The sequence below is a fragment of the Protopterus annectens genome, chromosome 2.part0, assembly GCF_019279795.1.
Source record: "Protopterus annectens isolate FY-2018-M chromosome 2.part0, PAN1.0, whole genome shotgun sequence".
Classification (NCBI taxonomy): Eukaryota; Metazoa; Chordata; order Ceratodontiformes; family Protopteridae; genus Protopterus; species Protopterus annectens.
Window position 1 is genome coordinate 320,005,670 of NC_056728.1, and position 27,326 is coordinate 320,032,995.

General features: G+C 41.3%; 1 protein-coding gene across 2 annotated transcripts in view; it reads left to right on the top strand.

Moving 5' to 3' along the window:
* SLC12A2 (solute carrier family 12 member 2) overlaps nt 1–27,326 on the top strand; it is a 2,115,502-nt gene that overhangs the window by 1,177,985 nt on the left and 910,191 nt on the right. For both annotated transcript variants that reach the window (XM_044060802.1, XM_044060801.1), the window contains exon 11: nt 4,436–4,543. In XM_044060802.1, coding sequence (XP_043916737.1) covers nt 4,436–4,543 — 108 coding nt within the window. The remainder of the gene's footprint in view (nt 1–4,435; nt 4,544–27,326) is intronic.

Genomic DNA, 27,326 nt, shown 5'->3' on the forward strand with positions numbered 1-27,326 from the left:
AGTGCAAAATGTAAAGCCATAGTTAAGGGTGTCCCTCCAAATTAAGGACAGCTGAGGTACACTTGACAAATACATTGCAAGGAGGACTTTAAGAGTTTAAGTCTAAACTGTTCTTTCATGTCTTGAATGTGAAGATTTTCCTCATCGACCTCTGCTGAAAAAGGGGCACTGTCCAGCTTGGAGTATCCTAGCAAATGGAAAAATCTGACTGCATGGTAGAATCCTGATATTGTGACAGCCAAGATTTTCCTGCCTCAGAAGTGTATGTGCTGGGCCGAGACTCTCTGTCCAGATTCCATCATTGTTGTGGCAACCCTTAAAATCACTAGTAGTTCCTTCTCTGGTGGCATAGTGGAATGAAGCACAGTCTGTAACTCAGGTCACTAAAGTTCAACTAGCAGCTCAGATTCTTCTCAGTACTGGCAAGGTGGATGGATGGGCCCAGTCTGTTTGGGAGCAGAAAAGAAAATACCTGCATACACTGTCATTGTTCCTCAGAAGAGGAGCAGCAATGAAGAGGAGCAGCCTTTGAGCAGGCATTAGGCTCACCAACCCACTGATGGATGGTAGCCTTCATAACAAGTAAGTGCACACAATTAGGTTGAAGACATTGTGGGGCACATCAGTGACACAGTTTGCTTGAACTGCTGCCCAAAGGGGGATAGGGCTAGGCCACACACAAAAAAGCGATCAGTGCAAGGATCCCGGCGAGGGCGCAGAGCACCCTTATGGCTGCCGGAATGATGGTTTCACTTGGACAGTTTTTGCCATGGTACTGGGTGGAATCCCTAGAGCAGAGGAGTGAATGGGTATTGCTTAAGTAAGGGGACACTCGAGAATTGATGAGCATGGGGGTAAATAACCTAGAAAGAGAAAAAGAAAATACTACTATTGCTCTGCAGAGTACTACTTGCCTATGCCCCAGATAAAGAATATCAGACAAATGGCTAGGTTTGGGAAGCTGTGTTGCATTCCCTACACATTCACATTGAGGGTAGTAAAAGCTCTTGCTATGATTTTAGTAAGAGCCAGCTGATGAAATGATTCAGAATCTGGAAGACTTACCTGCTGGAAACCTGATGTTCAAGTTTGTCTCTGGTGACAACTATGAAATCTGCTGCAACCCTTGCCACACATCTGTTTCATTATGTTGCAGATGGTGCAATCCATGCAACACATCTGTTTCATCATTTTGCAGATGGAGCAGTGAGACCAACTATACCTCAGTGTGATATTCTATCTGAGCAGCATAAACAAATTCATCCCCAAATTGTTTTATGGGGCAATGGCGGAGTCTTTTCATTCCTGTTTCAGAAGGAGATGGGATGTGGTCTTTGGAAATCTGTGATACTTGCCTTCACATAATGATTGCCAGACAAATCAGGAGGTTTCTGTGCTCCCACATAGGAGCCAGCCATTGTCAGCTCAAGGTACTTCCATTTTGTCTCCCCTCAGCTACCTGGATGTTAACTAGATGCATATCCATAGTTGTGAACCAGAGACTGCAAGGGGTGAAGATGTCTTCATACCTAAGAGTGGCTATCAGCCACTGCAACACAGAATAGGCTAATATTTTTGAGAATTTATTGGAGCCCTTTCCATTCTGTGTGAATCATAATGAACACAACAGTGTTCCGCATGGAACCATCCCATTTGCTTGCATTCACCAGGTGCATGCTGGACACAATATCCAACTAGGCACATCTTCCGTCAGGCATGTCTTCCATTTACAGAATATGATGCTTCAGATCATTTAGGCTCGCTCAGTCACTGCCTCACTGTGCCTAAAGGACTGAGACTCATGTTAGTGACTACATGCATACTTCCCAGTGCCACATTTCATACCTTGCAGCACATGGTGTCTGAGCTTTGCAAGTAACACTTGCGATGATGGAGTCATAAATCAGACCTACTCTGGGCAATATATTTCTAGTCCGCACCCCTGTAATGGTCATCACCATGGATGTTTCTGTTCATGTGTGGAACATGGTCAAGGACAAGTCTGTCCAAGGAGTGTGACTACAAGCAAAGACAAGTCTGCACATCAACTGACTAGTGATGGGTGCAGTTCTTACATTCCAAGCATGTCAGGACTCCCGACCTCAAGTATTCTTACCATCTGTATTGACAGCATGGCAGTAGCTTGGTACAAAAATACGCAGTGAGGAAAAAAAATTCTTCCCTGTTTGTCGAGAAGTGACAAGGTTATTGAAATCGGCTATGCCCTCAAACTGCATTCTGATTTTTTTTCCGACCCATACTGAGCAGAAACCAGTTTTCTAGTAATAATGCTCTTTTACCTGCTTGCTGATGCCGCGAGCAGCCCACCAGCTCGTCAGTGACATCAGAGATTTTCCTTTTGCTATAGGAAGGCTTACTGTGAGATGTTTGCATTCCTGCCTAGCTCCAAATACAGCATCAGTAGTAGCAGCTTTTTTTTTTATTAATCTGGGGAAATGTCTTTGGTATGTTGTCATTCAGAAATGCCCCCAGGATTAATTTTCCCCCTTTTTAATCTTCCTGAACAGGCTTTTTAAGTCCCGGGTCTTTCTCATTGGCACCATATTCGCCAAGTTTGGTATTCCCTACTTTAACTACATCATCTCTAGAAACATCTCTTTCTGATGCCCTCCAGAATCCTCCTGACCTATCCGGTTTGGCAAGCCTCACCTGGACCTTCACTGTCAACATTTAACCACATGATTTCTCCACCAGTAATGGCAAAGGACATTATTACACACTCTGGGTAGTCCACATTCTCTTGTGCCTAGGGACCCAGTATTAGAAAAACATACAAATATATATGTTGCTCCATAAGGACTAATTCCAGAGGTTTGCATCCATTCACTTTTCCATACTATCAGTTTTCAACTACCTTTTGCAGTTTGACAGTGGTTTACTGTACTCATCCGCTAACATAAATCTCAAGGTTTCAACTCATTAGATTCCCAAGATGCTGGGTGACTGAGAAGCACACTTAAGTGTTCTTCTAATCTGAAACCTGAGGCATTGAATAAAAGGTGGTAAAGGTATAATTTGAAGAAATTTAGTTGTTAGCAGATGTACTGGTTAAATGTCAAATAAAAATCTGGGAATATTAACAAGGCAACTAGAAAAATAATGAATTCTTATAGGAAGGCTAAACCACCTCTTGGGGATCTGAACTTTGTTCTGGAAAATTTTAATTTACCATCTTTTGAGCCAGCAGCTTCAGGTTTACTAAAATACTGTACATGGAAAATGGTTCTAATGGTTGATCTTACCTCTGTCAGAAGAGTTTGAGCTGCAAGGCCATCTCACTATTCCTTATCTCCCATAAGGACAGGGGTTTCCTTAAGGGCTAATCCCTCCTTTATTCCCAAAGTGGTAACTGAACCAGTCTATCCATTTGCCAACTTTAGTTTCCTAACCAACAAAAAAGAGGCGAGAGGCTTCACCACTCCCTGGATGTGCGTAGGTAGCTTGGAACAAAAAAAAAATTCAAAAAGACTGGCCAACTCTGTTTCCTATCAGAAGGGTAATTTTGGAAGTCCTATTTCTAAATAAACCATCTCAACTTGGATTTCCAAGTCCATCTTCTTTTACATTTTCCATGGTAAGACTCTGGCAACTAGAGTGAAGGCCCACTGCACTAGAATGACCTCCTCTTTCTGATGTCTTCTTCAAAGCCATTCATCTCAGATCTAGCCCTGAAGCTGCCACGTATACTTCTGTACACACTTTCACTAAACATTACAGAGCAGATGAATTTTCCAGATGTAGAACCAGCTTTGATAGATTTGTCCTTTTTGTACTGGTAGTCAGCGCTACTATGTCCAGTCATACCACCCTCAATAGGTGTTAGCTTTGCGACTCCCCATGAGCATTAGAAAACTGCAACAGTTATCTAAGGGGGCATACTACAGTTGCCGGAATTTAACATAACAATAGATGTCTTACTGGTCATTCTTGCAGTATTACTTCCTTCCATATTTTCTGTATTCCTGTGCTATGTGGGCCTACTCTCCCTTTTATCTGACATTTTTTTCATACTTAATTCTTTCAGGCTTTCTCCAGGGTCCTCCTGGGGCAAGATAGTCCCATGGATGATCTCACGACCATATGTCAACTTATGTACCCCTACATCTGTAGGTGGAGATCTTACACCAGATACTCAGCGCATCAGTGAGGTTTTTGGCTTTGGTACACCAGCTGCATGTCTGCTTCCCTTGATGGGATAATCCAGAAGTATTGGAATACTGTAACATGATCAGTAGAACGTCCACTGTTATGGTAAGGTTCTTACACAACTGTACTTTCCCTGTAGAAGTTCCTACGCCTGCATATTCCATACTGTGAAACAAATGTTTGTGTAGAAATGCTTTAATTTAGTGCAGTATGCAACTTAATAATGGACAGTACAAGATTGTAATCTTCTTTGTCTTGTTCGTTTCAGGTAATGAGCTTAGTGTCTGGATTTTCACCCCTAATAGTAGCTGGCATCTTTTCAGCTACTCTGTCTTCAGCTTTGGCCTCCTTAGTGAGTGCACCTAAGGTCTTCCAGGTGAGCAAATCAGTCGTATTATGTATTATTCTGAATATGTCTAATGATTTGGGTATCTGTAGCTTAACAGTGCAAGAAGCAAGACTCTGGGAAGTTTTTCTTTCCACTGCTCAGATATCTTGTGTGTGCTTTTAGTAATGACATTACAGTCACTATTAACTTTTGTAGATACGACTGCAGAACTAAAGCAAAACTGATAAAACAGAGTGCATCATATTTATGCTTTTTTACCCTATATGTTTAAAATGTGTTCACTGAAGTCCATGGTCTTCAGCTTCTCCCATTATATAATGTTTTTTTCTATACTTCTAACTTACAGGGCTGATGTATTGAATTTGATTTTGATGCTTTGGCTTGACCTTTCCATCTTTGATTTCTGGGTTATTTTTTTATTGTTTGCTTGACTGAAAGTTGTATGGCTTGCTTAGTGATTCTGTTTTTTTTTATGAGAGGCATTTGTGTACGACTCTTCTGCTTATGTCCAGAAAGTAAGCTGACATAGTGAGCCCTAAACTAGTAGGAGCTTTCTCATAAGCTGTTAAACAATTAGAAGGTCTAGTCTGTTAATAAACAATGCCTTCCTAGAGCTGAAGTGCTGGTAAGAAATCCCCTTAGCTCATGGGTTCATATGTAAACTGTTGACAAAGGCTGAAGCTTGTCTTCCCTAAGTTGTGTTCTTGCATGAAGCCGTCCTTTAGCGTTTAGTCACGGAGAATTTGACTGTAGTTGAATGTACTAAGATAACCGTAAGAGAATTTTATGCAGTGGTGGACGCATCGACTGCTTTTGCTGTCAATATTCATTTCAGTCTATGTTGTTACTACTGGTATACCACATGGTTCAGTGTTGGGCCCTCTTTCAGCTTAATTTATTCAGGCCTTTTGAGTTTCTAATGCCATGATGGGAATGGACCCCGTTCCTATGCCAAAGTATGATTAAAGTTCATGAAATCAGTATTGGTTCAATCTTTGTTGGCCAGAAGTGCTCTTCACAGTATTCTGTGTCCAGAATTGACTACTCCTGCAGTTTATATGTAATTAACGTCTATTCCTAGCATGTCTAAAAAAAAGACTGTAAATTCTTTTTAGTTAGACCCATTGCTACTACTACTACTGTTGAACTGTCTGGGTATCCTCCTTCGACACTACCCTTGTTTCTGCCTGCAAATCCTGGTATTTTATGACTTTCTCTTTCTCTCTCTATCTCTCTCTCTCTGTGTACATAAGACACTGTAATCACTGGGTTTAGCAGTTTTGATGATCAATGATACTTTTGTCTTTTTTCCATGGGCTACTTACTGTTTTTCTCTCATCTATTTTTTGAACTGTTGGTAATGGGTGATCCCATATAATACAAACTTAATCCTTCTCTATAATGCTTCGTGGCTTATTTTTCCAGTGCTTCTCAGCTACTTCAGTATTGTAATGTTTCCATAGTCCAAAATGCAATAGTCTTGTCACATTAGTATACAGGCCCTCTACCATTAGCATATCACTCCCAGCAGCAAGATGAGCCACTGTTTCCAGTTCTGTTTTACAAAACCTGCATTTGTCTGTTTCTCCAACATGTTCAATGGACCAACTTGTACATAGTCCACTGTTCTAGGTCACCAATATTAACCTTGAATTTTTTGGCTTAAATTCACCTCTCCTTAACCATTCCTGTATCAGATCCTGATTGACACGAGGTTGTTCCAGAAGTTTTCTGTAGTTGCAACTATATTTATGCCTATTCCATATTTCTTGCCTTGTCATGAGATCCTTCACCTTATATTCTTTCTTTTGTTTTTTGGCACATTCAGTTGCTGCCTAATTTTTGTCTGCTTCTGGCGTGATTTACATTCCTGCTTGACACTGATATGCTCCTGCTAAACTAAGCAGAGAAGTCATCTTAGACTTGTTTTCTTCATGTTTCCAAACTTTTACTACATTTGGATCTTGTGAAGTCAGCAGATATGTATGCAGTCCCACAACTTGCAAATCTATACATGTAATCAATTTTGCGGAGGCCCATACATGTTTCAGAACAGGGAATTTATCTAGGAGTACACTGATTTTTATAAATCATTTGATAAGTGTGAAGCGCTTTTCTTGTTTTTTTGTCCAACTGATCCAGCACCTTTTGTGGCCAGTCGCCACAAAAATTTAAGTTAGAACAGGAAGAGGAAATTGGTTTATAGTTTGGACTTTGTTCATAGTGGTTAGGGATGTTTTCACTATTAATTTTTAGTTTTCAAAAATATTTAAGTTTTGTTCGCATGTGTACATGTTTTTTGATCCTTGATCAGATCCCAAAAATGTATACACTCCCTCTTGCTCAAGTTCCTTTGTATCATGTTCATGTCCCAGACTGATATATTTTTTGGTGTTGCAGCTTTCCTGCTTTAAAGGTTGTTTTTGTTAATTTATTAAGACCAGGTGACATTCTTGTATCATCTGCTTGCAGCCGTGCTTTCACTTCATTATCTGATGCGCACAGTACAGTTTTAAATTATCCAAAAATATGAGAAATCTCAACAGTTTGCTGTTGTCTAGGAGACAAACTATAATAATGGCCTAATTTAAGTAAACAGCTTAATGGGTTTAAGGTCAAGACAAAAGAGCAACAGTGGCGAAGCCTTCCTGGAATATACCCCTTTGAATTTTTATCTCGGGGATAATAATTTGTCCTTTATTATGGCTTAGCTGGAAAGGGGTTTATCACTGTTTCATGGTCACTAATGTAATTGAGCAGTGTAGGGTGAATCTTGTACATCAGAGCTCTCATTTATCCATGAATGTGTGATGCTGTCAAATGACTTTTTATAATGTATCCATGCCATACTTAGACACTTCCCCTTTTTACCATTCCCCATTATGGCACTTAACAAATGATCCTTTGTTCCATGTGGCTTTCGTTACCTTTTTATTCTGTTACCAGGATTGAGTTTTCTTCAAAATGACTATAAAGTTTGTCTGCATCCATTCCGGTATACAGTTTATATTGTCAGAAGGCAAGTTTTATCGGTCTATAGTTTCTAGGATAGCTTGCAAGTTCAATCTTAAGGAGTATTGTTTTCCTGTGGGGTGTGTACATAAACAATTCGTACTCAGGGCTAAATCTTCATATAGCAATGTTAATACTTTTAGCTAGAAGTTAGGTACTGCATCTGAACCTGGGGTTTTCCATTTAGCTTTGCTTAATATTTCAATTTCTCTGGCTGTTACTTCATCCCATTTCATATCTTGTACATCTGAATGTATTTTACTGTTTTTACTACTTTACATTCAGCATCTTTGTTCCACAGGGTCTTCATAGGTCTTTCTCTCCTTTTTGTGGTGTTTCTATTCCTTTTGCTTTCCCCCTCAATTTTCTATAAAACTTTTTGGGTCATCAATAAATTGCATTTTGTATTCATGCCCTGCATCTTTGTGGTAAGACTTCATCTGTTATCTATTTTGCTGCACAGTAATCTATCTTATTCACTTCTATTGTAGCAGCACATGAATTTGTTAGTCTTGATTACCGTATTCACTTGTTTTGTCATACTTCTAACGTTTTGGGTCTTACTTTCTGTAATGTATTTCTTTCATTGATCTTAATATGTTTGCCCATCTGTATTAAATCAAGCAACTCTTCCCTTAGATCATTTTCTTCTAAACTGAGGGCACATTCTGTAAAATGCTTACAGGAAAATGAGAATAAAGAAAGTTCCAAAATATCTTCCTGTAACATATTCTCTTCAGCATTATCCGTTGCTATTTCATATGGGAGCTCACTAGCCGATCGCACCACATCCTTGACTGCATCAAAGTTGCCACCATTTCCTTTTCCTTCCCTTGTTGTGCATGTCCAACTGATTTTTTGTACTGGTTTCCTTCTCAATGCCCCAGAGTATCTTCATATGGCAACTGATTAGATTCTTCCAGTTCCACCTGTTTAAGTTTGGGGACTCGCTGTTCCATCATGCTCTGAATGTTACCAGTGTTGAATTTTCTACACTAAATCCCTCACTTCACTGGTAATCCATAACTTTAGTTTCTGTTTTTTTTTTTTTTTTTTTTTTTTTTTTTTAACTTTTCCATTTCTAATCCTCTTTTCTACTTTCCCACTTTATTTTCTTAATTTTTGTGTTGTAAAATTTTCCATATCAGGTTGACTTTGCATGTATTTCTCTCCAAATATCTTTGGTGCTGCTTTTTTATATTGATTAGTTTTGCTTTCTCCTTTGCATAAATATTGCACCATATTAAATACCCCCCCCCCCATGTCCATATTTCTTCAGATGTCTCCCACTCCACCTGTTTCTCCTTACTTTGAGAACTCATTGTTCCATCATGCTGTGACCTAACCTATGTTATACTTTCTAAATTAAATAATTCTCTTTACAGGTGTTCCATAACTTGAGCATCTATTTGTTTAACTTCTGTTTTACTAATCTTCTGTTCTACATTCCCCCTTTGTGATCTTATTTTTGTATTGTGCAATTTTCCATTTCTGGGTGCCTTTTCCACAATTTCTTCAAATATCTTTGGAGCTGTTTTTTTGTGTTGATTTTTCACCTTTACTTAAGTATTACACCATTTTAGATCCTGATTTCTTCCCTGTGTCCAGATTTCTTTATTATACTTTTCAAAAATCTCCAGGTTTTGTTCTTTATATTTTCTCCCTTCCTCATTCAATTATTTTTTCAAACAGCCCAAAGTTTTTGGTCTGTGTAGTATATTTCATTAACTTGTATTAATGAGCTCAAAGTTGCATTTGAAGCTTTTGACAGTTTTTCTTGTGCAAATATCTGTCTTTCCTCTAATTTCTTTCTCAATCTTTTTGAATGTCTTCTATCCAGGATTTCTGGGTTTCTTTCATGATAGTAACAGTACATAATTCATTTCTTATCCCCAATAATCCACTCTGTCATCTTAATATTTTTTTATTGGCTGTTAGTTTTGTGGACTACTACTACCTTCTACAATGGGGAGGGGGCATCATTCTCCTGAGACAGGCCTAACTCTATTGTAAGAATGTTTCCATCTCTTCAGGATTCTACACTGTCATTTTTTCCAGTCCTGGTACCAGTGCACCTGCCAGGGTTGGACACTTTTGTGGAACTTGTGCATCTAGCTGTCTTTTTATTATTTAACCTACTTCTGTCCATGACGTATGCTAAATAAAATAAGAATCTATATGTCAGTGTCACCTTGGTGAAGGTTTGTAAAAACAGGGTCCACCTCATGAAAGTACTCACCAAAAGTTAAGAATTAATTGATTTCCAGCAATACTACTTTCCTTTGCATCCTGATTTTAAAGAAACACAGACCAGCTGATTTCAGAAAAGTATTCAACCTTGGTTTTGTTGATTCTGGTAATAAGGTACCAGACAAAGTAGCAGGAATCAGCAAAACCAACCTTGAATGCTTTTCTGAAGTCAAGCTAGTGTGCATTTCTTTTGCAAAGTTTTCACTCTTCCTTATTTTTTACTTTTTAGAGCAACTCAATAAAAAGCATTCTTTAATAATTAAAAATCGTTTTTTACTTGTATTTTTTCATTGTATCTTTGTTTTCTGAGCTATTTTAATGCCTCAAATTCACTCCCAAGTCCTTCTTTTACAACTTTAATTTGTTTCCATCAAAATGGTGGATGATAGGGCCTGCTTTGGTAATGTGATCTTGTTTTCTTGCTTTCATTCCTTCTTTCCAGAATTCGTTTCAAGTCCTCTTTATACGAGTTATGCTAGATGTAAGGAAATATTTTTTCTCATGTCATTAAGATAGAATGGCAGGACTGTGAAGCACTGTCATCTAAACCCACCACCTGTAAGAGCTACTTCTATGTTTCCCTGATTGAGCCTCGTTTATGTGTTTGTCAGAGATTGTTCTGTGCTATAAATAGCTGTTAGCTACTTCCTGCAAAAGAAAGTAGACAAATAGCAGGTTTTTGCAAACGGATTCATTTGTAGTTCTAAAAGATTTGATGGACCTTCCCCCACACTCTCAGGCTGAGGTGTGAAAACTCTCACTGCAGTAAATGATCCTTGCTATACATTTACAGGTGACATGTAGTAGGACTTCAAACTTAAGTCTGTGTGCTACTTCCCAATGCCTTCAGTGGTAAATTTTCTTCTCTCTCATGAATGATGCAGCATTAAAATGCGTTTTCCATCCATCTATCAACATCCCCTTTTTCCCATTTTTGTACATGAGGTTGGGTGTCACTTCAGCAGTGACAATCATCTAGAGCCAAGGTTTACATTGCTAGGTGGCTAACCCTGCCTTAATAGTTCCTTAATTATTTCTGTCATGTTCACCCCGCCCCCTTTTTTCTGTTTCATATTTATTTATACTTTGGTAACCAGGAACGTGAACTGGTCCAAGGACCCTTTTCAGCCACAACTCTGGCTACATTGGCAAAGATAATAAGTAATAAATACACTTAGCATTACAAAGAAAAAAAATACTGACAAAAAGACATTGACAAAGATTGCATGAGCAACACACAGCCATTGTGTGACAGTGAATAAGTAAAACATTAAGCAACATTTACTAGAATGTATACATTAATAATACTTAACTCTGCTGTGTTTATATACATACATATATATATATATATATATATATATATATATATATATATATATATGTATATAGTAAAAAATGTGTGTTTATGTAACTGAGGACTAGATGCTCGTGCTCTAACAAAGGCCATGGAAATCTCTTACCATAGATCCGCATACCCCTCTGGGAGGATGTCACAAAAAAGCATAAAAGACCTTTTCATGAACATTATCAGTGCACCTAATCAGTAGGGTTGCTTCTTCTCTCTCTCTCTCTCTGCAGTTCTGTCCTGTTGAGGGGGGAGACTTGAAAATGTTAAAATGCTTTGATACTTTACAAGAAAAATATTTTGACTTTTTTCTAAATGTCTAAGAAATCTTTGATACTACATTTAAGTTATCTTAACATATAAACTATTACAGGTCTATAGGCTAACTGCCCTTGGGGTCATTATTAAGCCTAGCCAATTAACCTATGTGAGAATCAAGCCTTGCACCCTCTGTCTGTAAGGCAAATATCGTGACCATTATGCCAACCTCCATAACCAACATTTAAATCTTAACCTTTCAGTACTGTGTTGCTGCTTAATGTAAATTTGTCAGAAAAGGTTACAGCTGCCTATAAACCCTTGACTGATCTATTTGCTCTGTTTTGCTATGAAAGGGGGGAGTGTTAAGTTCTCCTCCTCTCTGCAATAAAATTGTTCCACAGCTTTGTCTATTTTATATCAGCTGCTTTGCTCCTGACATTAGCAGGAGTAATTTGTCTATCTAAGATTCACAGCAGTATCTGACAGGGTTAAACTACATATTTAACTGTGTTTATGATGTGTAATGCAGCAGAGATGAATTCCTCTCCAAAGTATGTGAGAAGTTAATCTTAAAAAAAAGTAGGTGAACTTTCCCTTCCTTTGACTCCAATGCAAGGACATAAATGTTTTAAAAAGTACAAGCAGGTTTTTGGTACCTACACAATACTGGAACCATATTGTAGGGAGAAAAACCCTAAGGATTGAGTTAAACTGTAGGTGATGGTGGAGTTTTCCTTTAACTTATGGGGCACTATCTTTGTAATAAGCTATAGTTTTACTGAAAAAACTCACCTAGACTCTGCCACAGCTTGATGTGAGGGAAAGGTTAGTTTGTTTTTTCTTTCTCGTATTTTGTATTACTTTATTGCCTTCTTATATTTTTTGTATGTTGTGATTTGTTTTCTTCACACTGCGTTTTACTTGTGTTCTGCTTTTAATTGCATATGAAAATAGAAGAGACCACAGCTGTGTCTGAGTCGCACAAAATTTTTTTCTGTTCTTAAACTGAGCTGCCTTTCTAGTTGCCTCCCTGAGAAAGTCATGGTCATTTGCTTATCAGGGGCTATGATCTGCCACATTACACACGCACTCAGGTCATTGGACTTACAAGTATCGGTACGACTCAGTCCATTTGGGTGTAAATAACCTTTGGTGAACCTCCCTAAACTATATGAAGAGAGGCATCATAAAGCTCTTGGAATGTGTCCCAGGCTGGTATGAGCCTAGCATTGAGCAGCATTTCATCTGCTCCAAGGATGATGCCACAATATGAACAAAATGTAACTAACTTTAATAATTGGCCTAGTTTCTGGTGGCATTCTAGGGGGGTGCAATATTTGTCAGCATGGAAGGAGATGATCAGCAAATCATACTGCTTTGCCATGGATTGTCTGTACCTCTCCCCTCGAGGCTTTTGAATATTAGCGAAAACATTATCTTTCTCCATAGTGCCTTTTGAGGCAATATGGAACTGAAAGTACTTTGATCATACCAAATCAAAACCAAGAAAATCTAAGGTATGACTGCTCAATGATAGGAGCCTAAACAATAAACTCCACTCACTAAAAGCGGTCTTCATCCTAGAGAATACTGACATTTGTGCAGTTACTGAGACATGGTATAAAGCTATGGAGAGCACAGCAACAGTGCAAGGATATAATTCTGTCCATGCATTTAGAGAATCTACTACACAGATGGGAACTAAAAGTGGAGATGTTTCAATTTACATAAAAAATAAATATACCTCAAGGTTGCTCAAACAGGACAATTTACTTGAGCTATTACATGTTTCAATCACCATAGGTAAAATCCAGTACTACTACTTGCAAGCTGTAGGTCCCCCTTTATAACCCAGGAAACCCATACCATGTATTTAAACTTATTAGAAATCCTCACCATCCAACCCAATACCATATTCATGGTCAACTTTAATTACCCCACTATTAACTGGGAATCCTACACAACACCCTGGACCAGATTGTCAGTACACCAACCAGGGTTACAACCATATTGGATTTGGCCCTCACTAATTAGGGAGAGTGCAGCAGAAACCCTAGTGTAATGTCTTCCCTGGTAAGGTCAGACCACAAAATAATCTGGTTTGAAGTAAAAATAAAACCTGGATCTCAGCTAACCCTGGAATATTCAGGAACTACTCTAAGGCCAACTTTCTGCTGTTAGGGGATAACCTGGCAAAATTTCAAGCCCTCATAAACCCTGAGAACACTGCTGCCTATGCAAAAACTGTACACAGAAACCATATACAAGCATGTTAATAGCTGCATAGAGGCAGCTGTACCTACCAGGAAGAAGTACAGAACTAATTCAAACAAGCCACGCTGGTGGAATCACAAAATCAATAGGATGTATAATAGAAGGAAGAAAATCATGACAGATATTGTCTAATTTGATCTGGGACCCTACTCCCAGTCTAGTGTCATTACCTCATTCTACCCAGTACAGGGAGAACATTTGAGAAGGCCAGTCAGCTTAGTTTCTGCCACTCCTTTCTCTCTTTCCACTTAAAAAATTTTTTTTATCTGCTTTTACTGTATTTGTGTTTCTTCCTACTTTATTTTGCTTTTGCATCATCTTAAAAGTACTCAGTTGTATTTATTACTGCTTGGTGTAACTCATTCTAAGCCTTTTAGTTTAAGCACTTGGGCTTCAGACCAGTTGTTTTACATTAAGAAGGTTTGTGGTCTGCACTGTAGTGACAGAACAGGTAGCGTACATCCTTCTAAGTTGGGAACTGCTGATGAGGGCTCAGTGTCTGTTATTCTAAAAGTGTATTAATTCTGGTTTAAGCACTTGGGCTTCAGGCCAGTTATTTTACATTAATAGGGTTCGTGGTCTACACTCTTGTGGGAGGAGAGGCTGGACTCTGCCCTTCTGAGCTGGGAATTTGTGGTTAAAGGCTTATAGTGCCTGCATATTTGAACTGCTTCTTACTCAAATTGGTGCACCTTGTTTGCTGTAGCATAGACTAGATCCAGGCCTGCTGAATCTAGCTTTGTTTGTATAACTTGAGCACTAATCCAGGCATTCTTTAAAGTATTCAATTGTATTTATTACTGCTTGGTAGTAACTTGATTAAAGTGTAGCTATCATTCTAAGTCTTTTGGATTAAGCACTTGGGCTTCGGACCAGTTGTTTTACATTAGGAAGGTTTGTGGCCTGCACTGTGGAGGCAGGACAGGTAGCTTACATCCTTCTAAGTTGGGAACTGCTGATTGACGGCTCAGTGTCTGTTATTCTAAAAGTGTATTAGTTCTGGTTTAAGCACTTGGGCTTCAGGCCAGTTATTTTATATTAAGAAGGTTCGTGGTCTGCACTCTTGTGGGAGGAGAGGCTGGACTCTGCCCTTCTGAGCTGGGAATTTCTGGTTAAAGGCTTATAGTGCCTGCATATTTGGACTGTTTCTTACTGAAATTGGTACACCTTGTTTGCTGTAGCATAGACTAGATACAGGCCTGTTGAATCTAGCTTTGTTTGTATGCTTGTTGTTTGCTTGTTATTTCCCTGAAATGCTAATTCCACCTAAAACGCGGCTTTTCAGTGCTTCTGTGGATCCCTAGTGATATCTGCATTGCTTACTGTACTTATTTCCTTGTTTCACTTGAAAGAAAGTTACTGTTGGTCGTTTTTGCATTTAAGTTACCTGTAACACATTGCATTTAAGTTACCTGGCACTTTCACTAAGTCAGCACTAAAAAATTAAAAGCACTACACCCTCACAAACTCCCCTTGAGTACCTTGTTCCCCATTGGCCCTTTTTTTCAATTATAAAGGAATTCTCAATACTATTCTAGCATGTCCAAAGGTCAGTTGTCAATCTCCTCTCCGGTCCAGCTGGTGAATCTGGGAATCTTGAGGCAATGTTACAACTGCCTCATGTACACAGACAACCCTCTCCTCCTCCCAACAAATTCTAACACATGTGAGAGATGCAACCATATAGCCAAACTGGAGGCTAAGCGCTCTCAACTCAGTACTGGCATAACCAGTCAGGAGGAGAAGGGAACCACACTCACTACAATTCCAGTCTCACATAGACCTACCACAACAGCAAACCAAATACATAAACACACAAACACGTACTCAGAGGCTCTAAATAAAAATCTGCCAAAGCAGACACCCAAGCAACTGCTACCCCCAAAAGAAAACACGTGGAACACATAGCTCACAAAGCCAGTGTGCCGAAAAGTCACAGCCCTTAAGGCTAAACAACGCACCTGATACACTTGTAGTAGGTAACTCTATCGTCAGGCACACTGACGTCCCGCTCACCAGGCTGAACAAGGAGAAGGTCACGGTGAGCTGCCTGTCGGGCGCTAGGATCCGCCACATAACACACGCACTCAGGTCACTCCAAGGCAAGTGCAAATATGACTCGGTCATTGTCCATGCTGGTGTGAATGACCTGAGACATACCTCCCTGGACTACATGAAAAGAGACATAGAGGAGCTCTCTGAGCATGTAGCCCAGGCCGGTATGACCCTGACCTTGAGTTGCATCTTACCCTCACCAAGAATGATGCCACAATATGAAGACAAGATGATCAATTTCAACAATTGGCTTAAGTATTGGTGTCATTCAAAGGGGATCCAATGCTTGTCAGCCTGGGATGACATGCTCAACAAGCCACAATGCTTTGCTAGGGACGGCTTGCACCTGTCACCCCTGGGCTTTCTGATATTGGCAAAGGCTCTTGCTACCCCCATAGTGCCTTTTTTAGGTAAGGCTCAAAAGACAAACCCACCTCCATAGGCTCCATAGGTATCACAAGGGATAAGAAACTGAGTAATGCTACTCAACGCCAGAAGTCTAAACCTCAAGATGCACTTTTCGAAACTCTCCTTAGCATGGAGAGCATCGATATCTGTGCAGTTACAGAAACCTGGTTCAAGGCTCCCGAGAGCACCCAGTACTACCAGGTTATACCTCATACCATGCTTTTCGGCCCCAAAACTTGGACCGAACCACAAAAGGAGGGGGAGTATCAATATTCGTCAAAGATACCCACACCTCCAGGTCGGTGGCACAGCACGAAGCATCAGAGACTATCCATGTGCAACTAACAGTGGGTAAAACTGCCTTCCAGTTGATAGCCTGCTACAGACCACCCTCCCAAACCCAGGAACCCCACTCAGCCTTCCTGAGAACACTGGAAAATATGAAGGTCTCTCCAAACACCATTATATTGGGTGACTTCAACTGCCCAAACATAGACTGGGAGCATTACTCTACCTCCAACACCCTAGCCCAAAGGTTCCTAGAATTTATAAACTCAAATGCTATGGAACAACTTGTTACCACTCCCACAAGAGGGGAAAACGTACTGAATTTGATCATCACCAACATGGGGACTCTGTGCTCCAGACCAGAAGTGTATCCATCACTGGTAAGATCAGATAATAAACTAAGCTCACTGGATATTCATATCCCGACCCCATCCCCTGCCCAGAAAACCACAGTGAAAAACTTCTCTAAAGCAAATTTCACACTCCTTAAAACCGAGGTGGAATCCTTCAAAGCCCCCGGGCCTGTGGAAAATACGTCCCAGACCGCAGAATCCTTTATAAACGCATTCTATGAACACCTTCAGGAATGCATGGATCATGCAATCCCAAATAAAACCAAGACCCAATCCTCCAAAGGCAGACGTCCTGTCTGGTGGACCCCAGCCATAAACAAACTATACAATAGAAGGAGGAAGCTATTACATTATAGAGCAAAATCCCAAAAAGGGAAGGCATCTCTGATCAGTATTAGCAAAAAACTACGGGCACTCATAAAATCGTCTAAGGCCAGCTTCAAGAGAAAAATTGCACAGGACACCAAGGATGATCACAAGGCTTTCTTTAGTTATGTTAGGAACCTGGGTGGGAATTCCCAGATATGCTCAGAATTAGTCCAAAATGACAAAAAATACACCGAACCCACAGACATTGCCAACATCCTAGCTGACAGGTTCAGCGCAAACCTCTCAACCCCCCCCCACCAAAAGGGTGAATATCTATCCCAGCAGAGTGCTGCCCCCCTGACATCTCAGATGCTCAGGTAAGAGCCGCCCTCTCCAAAGCTAAAAACACAGCATCAGTGGGACCAGACGGTGTCCCGGGCGGCGTCCTACATGAACTCCAAGAAGAGCTAAACCCAAACATAAAACTACTGTTCAATCTCAGCCTTACTACAGGATATGTACCCAAAGAGTGACATACAGCAACAGTGGTCCCTCTCCACAAAGGTGGTGCCTCAACGGATCCTGGAAACTATCGCCCCATAAGCCTGACTAGCTTGGTCTGCAAAGCTATGGAAAGGATCATCATGGACCTCATAAATAAAGATATTGGGGACCTACAGACACTGGATCCTACCCAGTTCGGCTTTAAGGGCAGATCCTGCCTCCTAAACCTGGTCAATTTCTTTGAAATAGTCACCAAGGCCATTGACGAGGGGAAGGTGGTCCACACAGCCTACCTGGACCTCGCAAAAGCCTTCGATACAATACCCCACTCTGGCATTATAGATAAGCTCACCAGCTTAAATATAAACCCCTATGTCACTAGATGGGTTGCAAACTGTCTCAAGGACAGAACCCACATGGTTAGAATTGCTGGAGTAATGTCAGACTCCAAACCAGTTACAAGTGGCATCCCACAAGGCTCAGTCCTGGGACCTCTCTTGTTCAGTATATATTTCTCGGAGGTACAGGCAAACACGGGAAGGACTGTGGCTGACCAAGTTCGCAGATGACTGCAAACTGGGCACCATAATCAACTCTCCAGCCGACACAAGCATCCTCCAAAAGGGCCTCATAAAAACAGACAACTGGTGCCAGAGCCATGGCCTCAAGCTAAACTCCAAAAAGTGTATAGCCATCCCCTTTGGCAAAAACAAAGTGCCCACAAATTACCACATAGGTGGTAATCCATTAAGTACTGAAGAAGTAATTAGGGACCTGGGGACCCAAGTTGATAGCAATCTCTCATTTGACAACCACGTGGCCAAAGTGGTTAGAAAAACATTTTATATAGCCCACCTAATCATGAAGGGATTCACATCTAGATCAGGGGAGGTCATCGTGCCTCTTTACTCATCCCTCATCAGGCCCATAATTGAGTACAATGCCCCTTTTGGGATGTACTTTACCAGACACCTGCAGCAACTGGAAAGACCCCAAAAGTACCTCACCAAGAGGATCAAAGGGCTGAAACAGATGCCATATGCTGCCCGGTACTCATCCCTCATCAGGCCCATAATTGAGTACAATGCCCCTTTTGGGATGTACCTTACCAGACACCTGCAGCAACTGGAAAGACCCCAAAAGTACTTCACCAAGAGGATCAAAGGGCTGAAACAGATGCCATATGCTGCCCGGTTAAAGAAACTCCAGCTCTACTCAGTGGCATACTGCCTGCTCAGAGGCGATCTGTGCCTGACGTATAAAGCCATGTCCAGCCCGGAATTAATGGACATGCTGCACCTCAGAAAATCCAAATCCCATCGAGCTACGCGCTCGAGAGACTTGAACCTCAGCACTGAAATAAATAGGACATGCTGGAGGGGACAGATTCATAACCCAGAGGCTCCCTTCACTCTGGAGTAAAATCCCAGTCCAGGTTAGGCATAGTCCCTCAATGACTCTCTTCAAAAGGAATCTTGATGAGTGGATGGGAGATCGTAGGTTTACCCCAGGTATCACTTCTGTGTCACTGTTAGAGGCACAGTATACTAACCTCGAAAAAGGGCATAGCAGAATTAATTTAAAATGGGTGGCGAAAGCCAAACACACTCTGGCTAGGCTTATAAATGCCCTAGGGCAAATAGCCTAGTATGAACCTATGAACCTAAGACATTAGGAGGTGCAGCACTCAGCAGGATAAAAACACTCATATCAAACTAAACAACTCCAAAGTCAAATAAAATCTACCAAAGCCAAATTTGATGTAAATGTGGCCTCCCAGGCCAAGGACAACCACAAAGCCTTCTCTGGCTCTGTCCGCTAACTCAGTGGCAATGCACAGTTGTGTGCAGAGGTCATTGTAAACGGAGCCCAAAGATATAGGAAACGTACTGGCAGACAAATTCAGCTCCAACTTTACCCACTCAAATTTCCTAAAGGAAATATCAAATATAGCATCCCCTGCTGTCACTAGGGAACAGATCCTTAATGGTCTCTCTAAGTTTAAGAACACTACATCAAAGGGCACAGGCAGTATCTCAGGATGCCTTCTCAATGGCATGAAACATGACCTATCAGGCTATCTGGAATTGCTATTTAACTGTAGCCTCCAAACAAGCTTCATGCCTCATGAATGGAGAACAGCAACAGTCATCCCTTTGCATAAAGGTGGGCCATCTACAGACCATGGAAACTACAGACCCACAAGCCTTAATATTCTTGTATGCAAAGCCATGGAAAGAATTGTTATGGAAGTGATCAATAATGATATAGTAAACTTTCAGACACTGAACCCAACAAAGTTTGGTTTCATCAAGGGCAGGTCATGCGTTCTGTACCTGGTGGACTTCTTTGAGAAGGTCACCAAAGCAATGGATAAGGGCAAAATGGTTCACACTGCCTATCTTAACATGGACAAGGCATTTGACCCAGTACCACACTCGGGCATTGCTGACAAACTCAGGAGGTTAGGTACAAACCCATATGTCACCCGGTGGATAGCCAACTGGCTCACAGACAGGACTCAGGAAGTTACATTGGGGGAGGCCACCTCTGCAAGGAGGCCAGTCACAAGTGGAGTCCCTCAGGGATCGGACCTTGGACCACTGCTTTTTGTAGTTTATTTCTGTGAAGTCAAGGCCAATGTCATTGGTCTTTGGCTGACTAAATTTTCTGATGCTTGCAAATTAGGTGCAGTCATTGAATCCCACACTGCCATAAATCTTCTTCAGGAATGGCTGACACAGACCAGCTGGTGTCAGAGTCGTGGACTAAAACAAATGCATAATATCCTTTGGGAACTCATCCTCCCATGGTAACTATCCTATTGACAAGACACCCCTCAGATCTGAACCTGTAGTCAGGGATTTAGAGAGACACACACAGTAATCTAGCTTTTGACCATTGTGTGCGTCTAGAGTAGTGAGGAAATAATTCTGTGCTGCTCAACTTATAAACAAAGAAATGGTATCTAGGTCCAAGGAAGTCTCTGTTCCACTGTATCGGGCCTATCACTGAGTACAGTGCCCCCTTTAGTGTGTATCTAATCAGGCATATCCAACAAGTGGAACATCCACAGAGGTTCCTCACTAAAAGAATGCATGCAAGTAAAATGTCCTATGCAGACCACCTCAAGGCTCTATCCCTGTATTCTGTCTCCTACAGGCTGTTGAGAGGACATCTTTGCTTGGCATACAGGGCATTGTCAGACCCCACACTGACGGACCTCCTGCATATTCACAAAACAAAAAGCACCACAATTACCTGTTAAGACTGAAACCTTGCCTATGATGTAAATAGGACCTGCTGGAGAGACCAGATGTGTATACCAGAAACTACTCTACCTCTGGAACAGGCTCCCCATCCATGTGAAGCGGAATTCCTCCCTGACCAAATTCAAGTGCATCTTGGGCAACTGAATGTGGAACAGGAAATTCATCACTGGCTTGGCACCTATGTCTCTAATGAACACAAGAAACCTGTAAATGGTTAATCCCCCAGGCCTCTGCTTGTAAATGTTTCATTTCCCAAGCCCCTGCTTACACCTATCAAGGATACCAGAACTTGTCAGGTTTGGGATGCATGGCTATGCATAAAAAGGCCCCTGTGGTAGTTAGCCTAGTAAACGCCTATGAACCTATAATCCAGGAAGCTTGGGTATCTGCAGCTTAATTCTTTATGTATGTATCCTGTCTATTGTTATTGCCTTTTATTTGTTTCCTGTCTGTGCCAAGTATATTTTACTATGTATTTGTACTTTTTTCATTATGTAAGTAAAGTTTAATTTATTCACATTTAAGTTCGCATTTGAGAATAGGATGAGCATTGTTTACACTGTTGGTTAAAGTGCTGTGCTCTCTGTAATATGTATCCAGTTAGACTGCTTAGGTCTACAACTACCATTGCAAAAGAATAATGTATATGATTTTCTATATGGTTTAATTTAAGAATAGCCAAGTAGTTGGGTGTCTATGGCCCTATTCCAGAGTTATGGAAGTACAGCCATACCGGGAAGAAAGCTGTGGGGAATTTCAGAGTTCTGTCAGCCTTCCACTGGAAAGTGTGTGTGTATGTGAGAGAAATTATTACTTTGTGTGAAGGGCAGTTAGTATGGATAAAGTGGAATTTGATGATGCTGGCTCATAGAAAATAGGTGAGAAAAGAACCTGGTGGTGCTTGGCCAACAGCTTAACACTGTTAGTAGCCTGTCTTTGTTCTGGTTTGCCTGTGGTTATTGGAAGCCCATATTGTAGACTGCAGTGCATATTCCCTTTATGTTCTTGGGGCCAGATTCTATTCTGTGAATTACTGAAAGAGTAGTGTGCACTTTATTGCTATTACTTTATCATTTGTTGTCAGTGAGATTCAAACCCAGTTGGTGCCAGCCATTTAGACATCACATTGGGTGTCATCCTGCCGTTCAGTAGTCACATTGGTGTCATCACTCCCACCACAACATTTGTTAGTTAAGCCTGCATTCCAACACTCCTAGTTTGTGGTTATCTAAGTTTGCAGACTGAAAATTAAGTGTTATTTGATCTTCCTCTGACACAATTTCTCCAGCATGGTATATCCAATGCTGTGGAAATTTTTTTGGACTCTTCTCCTGATACCTTTCGACAATGAGATCCCTTTGATGCTTTGTAAGCTCTCTGCGAACCATGGCTTTTGCTGTAGCAGGCAACTGAGTATATGTCAGGAAAATCCTACTAGGACAGCTGAACTTTATTTGGGGTTAATCAGTGTCTCTCTAATTGATGGCAGGTGTGTACCCAGGAAGACTGAATGTTGTAATTAAATCAAAAGGTGCTTCAACAAAGTATTAATTTAAGGGTGTGCACACTTATGCAACCAGCTTATTGTACATTTTTTATATTTTTCCCCTAACAGATTTGTTTTTCAATTGAATTGTACATGTTATATGTCACATTAAAGGTGGGAAAAGTTTTGAAATGATTTATTGTGGTCTCATTTTTCATATCACAAAATCTGGCATTTTAACAGTGGTGTGTACACTTTTTATATCCACTGTGTATCATTAGGCCCATTACTGAATATAATGCTTTCAACTTTAGAGACCTTCAGAGATTCATAACTAAAGCAATCCATAGCCTCAAAAATCTTAGCTATCAGAACAGACTAGGAGTCCTTTGTCTGTACTCTGTGTTAGATTTGTATGTGGGGATCTGTGTCTGAACTTTTGAGCCATGAAAAATCTGATCCTTTTTCATCTTCAACTTATTTGTAGAAGACATGGCTCTTGGAGCACCCAGTTAAAGGTTGTAAACCTTCATGAACAGATAAATAGGACACATTGACCTATAGCTACATATCCCAACATATCTACCAGTGGTTGGCAAACTCCCCCTGTGTATCAAGCAGACTAGCACCCTTGCCACCTTGAAGGTAAATCTAGATAATTGTACAAATTCTCCCCAGTCTATCTCGTTTCCTTCCTTGATGCTGGAGAGAAATTCTGAATATGGGTTATTTACTAGGCTTGTAATGGTCTACAGATTGATTGTCTAGTATTTACTTATAAACCCATAATACATTTGTTATGGTGGTATCTTTCATGAATGCTTTTCTTTAATTTGGATTCTGATGTTCTTCGTGTTTCACTGTTGCAGTCATTACATTTGGGTAATCATGCTGGCAGGTTGCCCTCAGTCGGCCTGAATTCCAAAGTCCTGGGTCCTGCATCGGCTGCTATCGCCCTTTCCCTGACATCAGGTCGTCAGGGGTATAAAAGATGTGGCCGACGCCATTTTCGTCTTTCTTGCCGCGCGGTGCCTGAAGCAGAAGCAATTCGCAAGTGCTGATCGGCCGACACCTGAGATTTTCGTGTTCGAGTTTCAGATCCGAAGTCCCTGTTGGGGAAACTTTTCTCTTGCTCCAGACCGATGTCAGAAAAAATAAATAATTGTATTTCTTGTGGAAAGCAAATACCTCTTAAGGATTTTCATTCTTACTGTATTCCTTGCCTAGGCCCTGATCACAACGTTTCTGGTTGTTGGTTTTGTGCTAGATTTAACCAATGCACTATTAAGCTTCGGTATGATTTTGCTTTAAACTATTTTGGACGCCAGTTTAATTATCCAGAAATGTCGTCGGATAGCCATCCGACGACCGGACTTCATGAAAAACGCAAAGAAAAGGAGAGAGAGAGAGACAACCGAGGCCCAAAACCGATGACTAAGCTTGTACTAAGCCAGTCACCAGTTCGCCGGTTCTCAGTGAGGCACTTTCGCAGCCCCTGACACCTGCTACTTTAAAGTCGCAGGCCGCTACCGACTCCCATGTGGAGTTGGCCATGCCGCTGGAAACTCAAGGTACTGGAGCCTCTGATACTATTCCTTCAGATGGGTCTGGAGCCGCTGAGCAGGCACAGTCTTTTGTGGGTGTACTAAACATCTTTACATTAAACCGACTTCAGCTTCCAAATGCAAAGACTAAAGCACCTTCTAAAGCAAAGAAACAAACTCAAGAGCCACGTGGTCAGGCCTCTATGCCCAGAAACAGATGCTCAAAATGGCCGAAGACTTGATTACCTTTATCAGGGGTTCTCATCCCCCTCCTGATAAGAGGCCTAGGCAAGAGATTGATTTTGAATCTTCAGATCCAGTTTCCATTTCTTCTGATTCCTCTTCTGACCAGGAATATTCTCTTCCCCCCCTGTGAGGATTCTGATGCTGAAGAATCTATACCTTCAGCCTCTCCTCCAGAGGACTATTTTTTGGGGAAACCTTGCATACCATGAGGGAGCATTTCCACTGGGAGAGCCAAGATTTTTCAGAATCTAAAAAGAGGCTCAGGGATTTCCTTCTTCTACCCCAACACAGGCCACTAGCCATTCCACCTGTTAGACATTGTAGATGATGTGTTTTCAGAGTCTAGTCTTACCCCTGACTCCTTACCTTCAGCTCCAGTTAAGCCTGACCAATATTACAGGGTTCCTGACAATCATAAATTCCTTTTTAAAAACCCTGCTGCAGTCACAGAAACTATTTCACAGGGTCCCAAAGGAGTTAAGGCTTCCTCTGCAAAAAAACTCTACCCCCTCTGACAGATTCTAGGGCACTGGATACATGGGGGGAAAAAAAGGTTTACACATCTGCTACCTTGGCTATAATGGCCTTAAACTGTCAGTTTCATATGCTCAAATATCAGCAACATGTCATTGCATTGCTTAAACAGAAAATGTTAAACTCTGAATGTGCAGAAAACAAGGAAATGCAGGATTTATTGCATACAGCTGAACAAGTTGGAGAGCATACTTTGCAATGTGGTTTTGATTCTTTGGAGGCTTCCTGCTGGGCCGCAGTTACGGGTTCTGTAATTAGGAGGCATGCTTGGATAAAGGAACAAAATCTGCCTGATCATGTCAGAGTTAAATTATTAGATGCACCTTTACAGCATGATACTTCGTTTGGTGTTAAGGCAGAAGAGGTGTTAAAGAAAATGGAGGACAAAGCTAAATCTGTGCAAACTGTCAAAGATTTTTTACAAGTACAGCCACCTAGGTTTAGTAGAAATTGGCCAACAAAGGATTGGTCCTTTCCTGTGTCAGACAGACCTCAAAGGGGCAGACCCAGATGCCTAGAGGCAGATCCCAGGCGCAAGGTTCATACAGGTCAAAGCAATGGGGTGCTTCTACCTCCAAAGTTGGAGAAGACAAATCACAACCATACAGGAAACAGTCCCAATGACTTCCCACTGCCTGCACCAAGCACTTATCTCCTGGCAGCACCCTTAGGGGGAAAATTAGCACTTTTTTCTCAAAATTGGCACATCATAACCCAGGACAAGTGGGTTCTAAATATCGTGTCACAAAGCTACAAGTTCCATTTCCATACTCTGCCAAAGGCAAACGGCTGGCCAGACCTGCGCAGAGGCACAAAAACAAGTCTTATCCCTCATGGACATGGGGGCCATTCAACAAGTACCAGAGCAGGAGGAGAGACAAGGATTTTACTTGACTGTTCTTGGTACCCAGAAAGGACAAGGCTTGGAGGCCAATACTGGACCTATCTATTCTGAACACATTCCTGGATATACCAAAATTCAAGATGTTGACTTTGCAGCAGCTTCTGCCCATGCTGGGCAAGAACGCTTGGCTTGTAACTTTAGACCTAAAAGAGGCATACCTGCATGTCCCAATCAGACAAATATGCAGAAGATACCTCAGATTCAAGGCTGGCCCAATGCATTACCAATTCTCTGCACTGCCCTTTGGCTTATCTACTGCACCCAGGGTCATTACAAAGTGCCTGGCACCAGTAATTGCAATCTGCAGACAAAGAGGAATACAAATATACCCTTACTTGGACTACTAATTCAAGCAGAGAACAAGGACATTCTTCTACATCTGGCATTTTTGAAAAGACTTCTAACATGCCTGGGGTACACAGTCAACGAAAAGAAATCAAAACTAGTACCCTCTCAAGAGATAATTTTCCTGGGTGCAAGCTTAAATACAACTGCCCAGATGGCTTATCTCACGCCAGACAAACAAAGGCAACTGACTACCTATTTCAAAATGTTGGCAACAAAGGCCCAGTTATCTGCAAGAAGATTTCTGCTGGCTTTGGGCTTCATGGCATCCTACATCCTACTAATTCCATATGCAAGACTGCATATGAGGAAACTTCAATGGTACTTAAAAAGTGTTTGGACTCAACACTGCCGCAGCCTGGAAACTATGATTACTCTCATTCCCTGCCTGCAACAAGAGTTTTGATGGTGGGCAAAGGCTTGTCACCAAAACAAGGGACAGCCATTCACATTACCCCCAGCTAGGCAGACACTACCAATAGATGCATCAGATTATGCCTGGGTGGCCCACATGGCAGGAAGATGCATTCAGGGCACATGGACCTCATACCAAATGCATCTGCATATCAATCGAAAAGAGATGCTAGCTGTTCAAAATGCCCTGACAGCCTTCAAGGACCTACTTCATCTGGGACAACTACTGATAAAGATAGACAACGCCACAGTCATGTGGTATATAAACAAGCAGGGGGGCACACAATCTTACCCCCTTTGCAGGTTAGCCATGACTTTGTGGGACACAGCATTGACTTACCAAGTACATCTGCAGGCACAATTCCTGCCAGGAAGGAAAAATACTCTGGCAGACACACTAAGCAGAAACCTCATGGATCCCCACGAGTGGCAGCTGGATCCACAAGTGTTCAGCATGATAACAAGGGATGCCCGGACATAGATCTATTCACCTCCCCTCACAACTACCAACTAAAAAGATTCCGCACAAGGATTTATCACAGACAAGCATGGAAAGTGGATGCCCCATCTTTCAGCTGGAAAAACCTATCCGTATATGCCTTTCCCCCCACTGCCTCTCCTCCCCAAGTACTCTTAAAGGTCAGACAGGAGAAGCCAAAGATGATACTGATTGCCCCAGACTGGCCCCGCCAGTACTGGTATCCAATACTAAGGAACTTGTCTCAATGCCCAGCTTGGGCCTTACCTCAAATACCTCATCTACTGTCCCAGCAAAACAATCAGATCCTGCACAGCCAGCTCAGAACTTTAAACCTGGCAGCATGGTGGATAATGTGGTCTTAAACACACATCTCAGTAAAGCTGTGATGGATGTCATTTTGGAAGCCAGAAGGCCTAGTACTAGAAAATCTTATGCTGGAAAATGGAAGAGATTCTGTGCTTGGAACCAGGCACAAAGAACTGATACAGCTGTGCCAAATATTCCTCAGATTTGCAATATTTAACT